The 10,269-nt window shown below is 28.8% G+C and overlaps 1 protein-coding gene across 5 annotated transcripts; it reads left to right on the plus strand.

The window, feature by feature from the left end:
- Nucleotides 1-464: 464 nt before the first annotated feature.
- On the plus strand, nt 465-7,933 carry LOC107426496 (protein MULTIPOLAR SPINDLE 1). Of its 5 annotated transcripts, none has more exons than XR_009638330.1 (11): nt 465-718; nt 881-938; nt 1,025-1,177; nt 1,265-1,324; nt 1,439-1,518; nt 1,618-1,669; nt 2,480-2,593; nt 2,755-2,947; nt 3,575-3,645; nt 3,929-4,216; nt 7,271-7,933. XR_009638330.1 is itself a non-coding variant. In XM_016036698.4 (10 exons), the coding sequence occupies exons 1-10, from the start codon at nt 563-565 to the stop codon at nt 4,111-4,113; spliced, it is 1,122 nt and encodes a 373-aa protein (XP_015892184.1). In that variant the 5' UTR covers nt 465-562; the 3' UTR covers nt 4,114-4,682. The 5 variants fall into 5 exon arrangements, 1 of the variants encoding a protein (XP_015892184.1); XR_003056129.3 differs by having other exon boundaries at nt 7,354-7,932; XR_007239818.2 differs by having other exon boundaries at nt 7,391-7,932.
- The last annotated feature ends 2,336 nt before the right edge of the window (nt 7,934-10,269 follow it).

The raw sequence follows: 10,269 nt of genomic DNA on the forward strand, positions 1-10,269 counted from the left end.
CTTGGAAGAAACATGCGAGCTTGGGCAAAAGATTAATAAGTGTCAAAGAGCTTATCCGAGAAAGCATAATCTTACCTTCTATTTCTTCGCTCACCTTTTTACGGTGTAGTGATTACTTATTTATTAAATGCTGTATTAGTATTTTTAATTAGTAAAATAATAACACTTTATCATTTCCTAAATAGATTTTTTAATGCATCTAAAATTTTTCTTGAATAAAGTGCAAAACTACACGATAGTAGGGGAAAAATCTATTTTTCCCTGTTTTCATGAAAGGAAAAATATATAACGAAATTAATTGAATGTAACTTCAACAAATATTCTCAAAATTTGATGGAGTATTTTTTTTTTATATTTTATTTTTTTTCCCATTAAAAGTTTAAAGTTTAATTAATGAATTTGATGCGCGTATAGTATTTTTGTATTATGAAAAAACCTCTTTTTTTATTTTATTTTATTTATTTATTTTTTTTTTTTGTTGTCCTTTGTCGAAATTGAAGCGTGAAGCGGATTGTAATTTGAGCTTCCCGCGCAGTGCATTGCGGCTCTCAGGGAGAGAAGAATGTCGTCGGGAAGCGAACAGCCCGAAAATGGAGGAGCGGACGACAAGTCGCTGAAGCTCGCCGTAGCGATCTCTCTTCTCCGTTATAAGTTCCTCCAAAAGCAACCTCCTTTTCCCAATCCTTCCGAATCCGATGCTCACCGATGGAAGCGAAAGGTCTTGCTCTCTGTCCCTCTCTTAACCTCCTAAGTTGTACTCTTTGTTTGGTTGCCGAGAAAGTTTTCTCTCTCTAAATTAATTCTGTTTCGTTGTTGTTATCCTATGCGACAGCCTTTATTAAACTTTTTAGTCAACTAATTTGTTAGTTTTGAGATTTAGGCTAAAGAGCGAAAGCAAGAGATTTTAAGACTCAGAGAAGATCTCAAGCAAGCTGAAGGTACAAAAACGATACTCTCTTCTCTCTCGGTCTATCTTCGAGTCTTTGCATCTTATAAGTGTTAATGAATTGCTTTTTAAGTGCAGATGCTTCACAATTCGATTTATTCCCGCAGAGTTCTTCTTGCAAGTGCTATTTCTTTGATCGCTTGGGGAAATTAAGCCCTAAGCCACTTTCAGATTCAGATTGCTCTGATCGCCGATTCAATGACGTTTTGCGACGGAGGTTTATCAGACAAGGTTCTTAATCAATCATCATCTTCTCCAGTGGATGGGCTTTTTATATCTGACATGAATGTCGAAATTTATTTCAATTTTTATTTGCAGTAAGGTTCAAGGAAAGGAGAAAAAAAACAGGTTGCTCGGTACAGGGACGTTGTTTATCAGGTTTCTATTAAATGACTATTTGAGAATCTCGTAGAATTATCTTTGTTTGCCTGTGTCTTATTCAATTTAATCCTCAAATAGTTCTATTAACTTCGATATGTATTACAAGCGCAGCCCTTAGCAATGAAAATGAATTGGAGCAGCTTGGGGCCTCGGTTGATTTCATTGTTGAGCTTTGCAACACTGTTTCTCCCGTCAGATCGCATAACTTTGTCTTTCATCTTAATTTTTGTTCTAGAGCATAAAATGTAACAATTTTTCATTTGGAAATTTTAAGCCCATTGTTGTTTCAGGTGGAGGCAAATTTTGCAAACTGGTCTCACCAAGCTGTAGACTTCATTTTAGGTAGTGATGCTTTTTTTTTTTTTTTTTTTTTTTAAATAAATAATTGTTTATTTATTATTATTATTAATTATTAATTTTTTTATTTATTATTATTATTATTTTTTTTTTATATTTTGGCGCGGTTGGGACGGTTTAGAAGGGGGCAACAAGGCATCTCTGCTATGGCTTGTAGAAGCTGATTCTACTTTGCTATCCATAAGACTCAATAGAGTTTGGCATGCCATGAATGGATATCTCTAATTCATATAGCTAGTTTAATTATTTGTTGCATATTTCTGTAACTTTTTTGAGGTTTCAAGCACATAGATATTATATTTTACTTTATTTCATGGTCGAGATTAAAAAATATGTCTATAGTAGTTGAATATGTGACTGTCACAGTAGAAGGGATGGGAACACCAATAATAGCATCAAGTATCTTCTCGGATAAATATTCATTGATTTTGTTAGGAGTTACAAACTCCAAGCTTTATGTGGTTATATCAATTAAGATATAAAGCAATTGAGTTATTACTTATAACTGGAAGTAGAATAGCTTATCAATAAGATCAGGAATGTCTTACATCAGGAATGTCTTACATACTTTTAATTATAGTATTCTACGATTCTGAATAGAAAGCTCCAATAGAGGAAGACCCTTTCGCCTGTGCTAATTGAGCCCTCTTATTCTGCGATGAATTTTTCATTGTATTTTGTATGCGCTCTTCTTTCTTTTTAAGTATCTTGTTTTCCCCCTTTTAAGGCTGCAATATTGGCCGCTACTTTCCTAGCTGACTTTTCTCAGTAAATGATCTTTGTGGCCTTTTTAAGCTTCATTGAAGAGTTTGTTATCAATGGAAAAGAGCATGGAACTCATTGAAGGAATTATTAGCAGCTTAATTTCACGGTTGGTTAAAAGGATGTGTTCCCCCATACAAGAAAATGGTAATCTGTTTTTTGTGGCTAGATTCTCTTTTGCAAATCTAAGATCTAAATATTGGAGGAGTTCTTTTATCGACTTCTAAATAATTTTCAGCCTGCTGGGCATGCTATGACTTCTTTTTATACAATGGTTTCTTTCTTTTCATTTTCCATGTTCTGTGCAGGATCAAATTGTAACAACATGGATGCTCAGTTCTATTTTCAGCATTTGATTCGTAAGCTTGGAAGTGAGCCCTATATTGGACAACGTGTGATACTCTTCATTTCTCAGAGAATTTCTGTTCTTGCAGAAAGCTTACTTTTCACAGATCCATTTGATATTGCCTTTCCTCACATGCATGAATGTATGTTCACAATGTAAGTGTATTATTATAAAACAATTATGGCCATAATAATCTCTTCAGTCATTTCAAGTTTGTTTTCTGTTAATGACAGAAACTTGGCAGTGTAATATTAGAATGAAAGTGTTTTTTTCATCTAGTTAACATTGAAATCCCTGAATTGTTTGATAGTTTGGCTCCATTATTTGCAACCATTAAAGAAAGAAATTTCTTCAAATGGATGTGTCAGTTGCTTCTTTTATGTGGCCAAAGTGTCTTACAAGGTCGATTTGGTTCCTGCACTCAAGGAGGTTTTCCTTCCTCTCCAAGAATCTACAGAAATGTAGATGATTACTCACCTCAGTTGCATTAGTTTTAAACTGCATTGTATGTTTCAGAGGTTTTCCAAACAGGAAACTACTTTTCAACGAGTTCTGGATATCACTTTATTTTCACCAATTGGCCTTGTTGTTTACAGTCGGTTCAGACTTCTTCACCATGTTACAAATTGCTATTTCCCTCAAATCTTGTTATCATTATGTATTGCTTTTTCTTTAGAGTCAGATCCTCATTATATATTTAGGACTTTCGGGATAACTTCTTATTTTGATTTATTATATGGTAATTTCAGCTTATAAGTCTAATCGGTTTCTATAAATAACAGGATCCAGCTAATTGAGTTTTTGGAATCTGACTACTTATCAATTTGGTCAAAGGATGAAGGCTTTGATAAGAGTATGTTCAGCTTCATATGTTCATTCACTAAACCTATTTTGCATTCCAGCTTAATTTTTTGCTAAACAATTTCAGCTCTAGCATAGTTTAGTTTATGGACAGACTCTTCGGTTTGTATCTGGCACCATGAAATCAAATGTAGTACATAAATGCTCACTGTCTCCTATATGCATCTTGCAACTTTGAAATATTTCTTTGATTACTAGCCCATAAGTTTATTGTATGGACAAATTTGTGCGCATACAACTACAATCGAGGAATGATAACCATAATTGTTTTGCAGTGCTCTTTGAAGAATGGGTGGCATCAATCCTTCACGCCAGAAAAGCGTTAGAATTGTTGGAAAGCAGAAATGGACTATATGTGCTCTACATGGATCGAGTCACAGGTGAATTGGCTAAACAAGTAGGCCAGATTTTATCACTCCATGATATAGGACCGGAGATTCTTGATAAGCTGCAGCGCTAACCACAACTTTTGGAGAAAATCTTAAGAAGTGAGCCATTGAATCTTTTCTCCAGCCAAAGATTATGAAGCTAATCTTGTGACTTCAGGGATGCCGGATATACTTGTAAGTGGTTGCACTTGTCTGATTAAAATCTTTGCATGCTTTGAGTGTGTTTGGGTGCTTAAGAGTTTTGATATTGGGTTTTCCATATATCGGGCCCGCTTTTTCTAGTGAAGTTGCACACCACATGCCGGGCGACAGCCATCAGAAAAACCACATGATCTATCTGATTCGACTCTACGGATAGATGTCCACCTCCATCTGATGGTCACCTTTCTCCGCCATAGCATTTTTACTCCATATATATATATATATATATATATAATGTATATATGCACCTCATCTTCCCTCTTTCCCACTCTCTTAACTCCTTGTGCTGACTTCGCTTTCCATTTCTTTACAAATCCCATCACAGTAGACATTTTTTTTTTTTTTTAAGCTAAATCCATCGCATAGACTTACATCTTCTCAATTACGCTGCCCTAATGCACTTAAATATTAGGGATTTCGTTAGTGCTTTTTATTTTTATGTTTTTTTTCCTTTCGAAAATTCTTCACCAAGACTTTGCCACTCTGTCTTCCACACCCAGCAAATAAGCTTTCAACAATGTTAGTATGCATAAAAATAAAATAAAATAAAATAATTAATTAAAGGTGTTTTCGTGTATTACACTCCAAAAATACAAAAGCTACTCCCGCGGAACCGACTTAAGAAGTCAACAGAGTGGAAGACTTTGTTCTTCCAGCCAAACCAGGACCCTGAGAAAATGTAGGAGGTAAAAGGAAAGTTTTACCATGAGCCACTCGAATTCAACTGAGGGACACCGTCTGTGATCCACTTGTCATATCTTTTTACATTATAATTCTAGCAAGGAGTAAGATGTGAATAAGTCCTCTCCCACTGTACCTGTAGAGGCAGATAAAAATTGGGTTCAATGAGTATAAATAAGAAAAATGCTCAGGAAAAAGACAATTCAAAGTTTGTGCTAACAAATACTTTTTCTAAAACCTTTTTCATTTATTTGTTTTCTTCTTATTTGAAACCCTCTGCATTTTTGCTTAAATTTTTTTCCAAAACGCTTCGTATCCCCCATCGTTCCTCCCACACCTCCCATACCTTTTTTGTTACAGTGAGAAGCCATTAGGACTGTTTTTGCTCTTCCTCTTCTTCTTTTAAGGATAAAAATGGTCTAAAAAAACTAAAATTTAATTTTATTAACTTATGCATTGTTCTCAAGGTTTTAAATATCTGAAATTTTTATCGAAATTTTTTTACAATTTTATTTTTTTAAAAGGGTAAAAAAAAATTTAAATTTCAAATAGAAACAGATATTATTATCTATAAAAAAATTCATAAATATTACTGATGTTTAATAAATTATTTTACTAAATTAATTTTAATTATAGTTTTTTTAAATTATTTTTTAAATATTTAATGATATAAATAAAATATAGTGAATTAAATTGAATAATCTTGATAGGTTTTATTTATCGATAAAGTATATATATATATATATATATATATACTTGCTATACATTTTGTATAAGATAAGTTTATTAGAATTGCATAATTATAAGTTAATAGTTGATTATATAAAAATAGAAAATAATAACATGGAAGTAAAATATTATTTACAATTGATATTGATAGCATTTAAATTAATAATATTAAGCAAATAAAAATAAAAAGATGATAGAATATATTATACTAAATATCAAAGGAAACTATATTTAATATAAGATTTTTATTATTAATATATTAATAATTTCATGAAAAATTATTAAAGGGATACATTTTTAATAATTACTTTTTACATTTTACATGTTAAAATAAAGTGGAGGAAAAAATCAATAATTTTCAATCACCTAACAATTCTATGAATATCAAGAAGATATTTACGAAATATAGTATAATTGTAATAATTATTTTATTTTAATTAATAAACAAGTTTTATTAAATATATACTTTTTTTTATATATTTTATTAATAATTATTTATTTATGATCATTACTATTTACTATAAATTAAATTGATTAAGAAAAATATAATATATATATATATTTAATATTTTTATAATCAATTTGATAATTAATTGATTAAATAAGTTAATCTAAAATTTTAACAAAAAATTTTATTTTTTAAAATAGTTTTTATATATTTTTATCGATATTTGATATTTCTAAATAAAATTCTATAGTTTAAAATTTTGATATTTTCATCTATACAGAAAATTTAAACTTTGATCGTTTTAAGTGGTTCAATATTTTTTTTAACTTAATAAATGATGATGGTAGAGGAAGCGTTTTGAAAACAAAACAAAAATTAAAAAAAGGCCGAGGGTTTTTTTTTAAAGAAAGAGTAGAAGCAACTGAGTAGCCATTTTGGAAAAATAAAATAAAAATTCTAGCGTTAAATTGAATTGTCAAGAAACAGAGGGCAAACGGAGTAAGAGAGAGATAAGGGTAGATGAGGTGGAATTTCAAATTATATGTCAATCTCTGCCTAGTAAGGCAGGATTTAAAAAAAAAAAAAAAAAAATCAAACTGAATCCCATTTTCACGCATATCTTAACCAGTCAAGCATATCTTTGACTTATATTTCTTTACGTGGGACAGTGTCCCTCCACTCTTCTGAATATATCTTTGACCCTTTAATATGTGCTTGACTTTGTTCATTGTCGCTATGAAACGGATCTTCCTTGTTCCTGCTTTTAACACATGTTCATATTGTTCTTTACCCAAATATGGCAACTCGCATAGTAAGAGAGAAGAATCGCCCTTGCAGTTGGTAGCTATATTATAAACTAACTGCATATGTCAACTACATTAACTCCAATATTATTTGTCAAAGGCACCGTAGCTTAAGACACCCAACTCCACAAGATGATATCTTTTCTTTTTTCTCTCTCTTTTTTTTTTTTTTTTTTTTTTTTTTTTGTGTGTGTGTGTGTGTGTGAATATAATATCTTTCTATGTCATAAGAAAAGCATATATTCACTCAAAAAGAAAAGCATAAATATATTTTTATTTGTTACATCACAAGAGAAAGCATATATGTAAACCATCCATTAAAGCTTAGATATCCCTTCTTCATTTGAAGCGTTTTTTGCTTGGCAGAGACATGGCTGAGATGAAATTTACGGTCGGTTTCTCACTGGTTGTTGTCTTAATATTATTGTCTCAATCTGTTCCAATTTCAGCTCGTGAAGGTGCTCTGAATTATCCACTGGTTAGCAGGTTTCAGGGCCAATATATGCAGCGATGGAGGCAATCAACTAATGAGGATGTGAATCTATTTCAAACTCAAACTCTCCAAGTACATGACAGAAGAAGGAGTGGTGGAATTCCAACCCGAGCTCGCGGTAAATCATCATCAGCTATACCAACCAGATTACCTTGTCTACCTCATGTTGGTTTTTTCCTTTGTCTGTCTTTATCCTTGGGCATCTTTCTGTTATAGTGTGCTTTGTATTCCAGAGTATTCCATCTTCTTCTACTACTGTAGAAAGAATTAGTGCTCTGGTGGAAAACAGGTCCGAATCAGAAAGTTCTCATTAATATGAACAATGATTCATGTTCCAGACTCCCCCATGTACTTACTTAGAATTAGGGGATGGTCTTATTTCATTTACTTTTCTTTTAATTATACCTTTTTAGAAGGGGTATCTTGTGTTTGTGTGTGTATGTGCGGCTTGTTTTTTTTTTTTTTTGGGTATGAATCGAAAGGAATGAATAAAGACAGTAATTGGATGACAGATGATGTATTTAGCTTTGGATAGTTTATTTGTCTTTTTGCTTTCTGTTCCTTTGCCCCACTACACAGTTTTTTTTTTTTTTTTTTTGGTTGTCTTATATTAATTTTGTTATTTTTCGGGAAATGTCTTTCTTAAGTTTAAAGGCAATGAATTGCAACATAGTTATATAATTATATTTTTCTTTTTCTTTTTTTCTTTTGTTTTTTTTTTTTTTTGGGGCTTTACACGTATATGTATATGTAAAGGCAATAAATATATATATATATATATATGTATATGTTTTTTTGGGGAAAATAGGATAGTTGCGTAATGTTATAGATAAAGTAATTTGATTACAATATAAATAATCCACTCCCGTTGACGTGTTCTTATATTTAAAAGTTAGAACCCATTCTTATTATTTAAAAGTTAGAACTTATAACAGGATTTAAGGTTTAAAATATAGAAATATTTATAGAAATATAAAAAATTATTAGATATCCATAAAAACTTATAAGAAATGATGAAATAGTGAATAGATACTATATTTATCTTAATCAATTGGTTTATAATAAGCATTAACAGTTAAAAATATGCTATTATTAATAAATTATTTATTAATTAAGATATATAAAACAATTACTACAATTATAATATATTTTATAAATATTATTTCAATATTATAAAAAACTCTTGGGTGGTTGAGAATTGTTTTTATTTTTTTTATTTTTATTTTAAAATTTAAAATGCAAGAAATAATAATTAAGAGATATATCTTCTTAATAATTTTACATGTAATAGTTAATATACTACCGAAATGAATATTTGAGAGTTAAATTTAAATATATCAAATACCATTGATATCGAAATTTTGAATTTCAATTTTCAAAATAAATATTTCCTGTATATCTTTTAATTTTTGTCTACATCCTAATTTTTATCTACTTTATAATATCTATAAATATTAAATTTAATATTTTAAAAAAATAGTAATAGATAGTTAAATTTATAACTTGTGATACTAATTTTCTTTAAAAATATAATATATATAGATTCGTCTAATGTAATTTTGGACATTGTTTGTTAAATGTAATTTGTTTTATTTTTATTTGCCTATGTAAGATCATTAAAAAGTAAAATAATATCAATAATATTAATTTGGCAAAAAGTTTTACTGAACATCAATATTGTTTATAAAAAATTTTTGTAAAAAAAATTAACAAAAAAGATATTTTGAAATTTCTATGGAAATTTCATGGAAGTTTTTGAAATTTTCATGAAAATTATAAAATTTTTTAACGAAAGTGTGAATGATTTGCTGTGGATATTATGATGGAAATTTCCATAAAAATTAGTAAGAAATATCGAAAATTTTGGTCAATAATGGAAATTGTACCCGCTTCTACTTAAAAGCTAAATTTCTTTACAATGTGTTTAAAAAATTGAAATTTTGAGAAAATTTTGCAAAAAGTTTGGATATTTTAAATGATACTTCAAGATTAATTTATTTAATTAATCAATTATTAAATTGATTATAAAAATTACTAAAATATTGAATAGATATTATATTTCTCTTAATCAATTTAATTTATAGTAATCTCTTAATTAATTTAATTCATAGTAATTGATAATGATTATAAATAAATTGTTATTAATAAAATATACAAAAAGTATATATTTGATAAAATTATTTATTAACTAAGATAAAACATTATATTTCATAAATATTATCTCAGTACTTATAGAATTTTTAGGTGATTGAAAATTGTTAGCCTTTTCTTCTTTCTCATTTTGAGATGTAAAGTGTAAAAAGTAATTATCAAAAGATATATCTCCGTAATAATTTTTATATAATTGTTAATATGTCAACTATAATGATATTGTATTAAATGTGGTTGTTTTTAATGTTTCATATAATATCTTCTATTATCTTTTTGTTTTTATTTACTTAATGCTATTGATTTGAATGCTATCAATACCAATTCTATATAATATTGTATTTTCATATTATAATTTTTCATTTTTATATAGTCAACTATTAATTTGTAATTAAAGAATTTTAATGATTCCATCATATACAAAATGTATAGCAAGTAAATATATATTTTATCAATGAATAATTTTGACAAAATTTCAGCAGAAATTTTTATATTGAAAACATGTATAAGAACTAGTACCATTATCAAATTATATTTGATGGTTTCATCAAGCCTCTCATTTAGTTTTTTATATTTAGAAATTAAAATTTGAGTTAATTGGGCAATGGTATCCTAAATTTTCATACAAATTGCAAATTGGATACTCAATTTAAAATGTTTCATATCAATTCTCAATTTCTAATTTGTTTCATATCAGTTTAATTTTTAAATTAATTTCAAATTT

The sequence above is a fragment of the Ziziphus jujuba genome, chromosome 1 (genome assembly GCF_031755915.1).
Source record: "Ziziphus jujuba cultivar Dongzao chromosome 1, ASM3175591v1".
Classification (NCBI taxonomy): Eukaryota; Viridiplantae; Streptophyta; class Magnoliopsida; order Rosales; family Rhamnaceae; genus Ziziphus; species Ziziphus jujuba.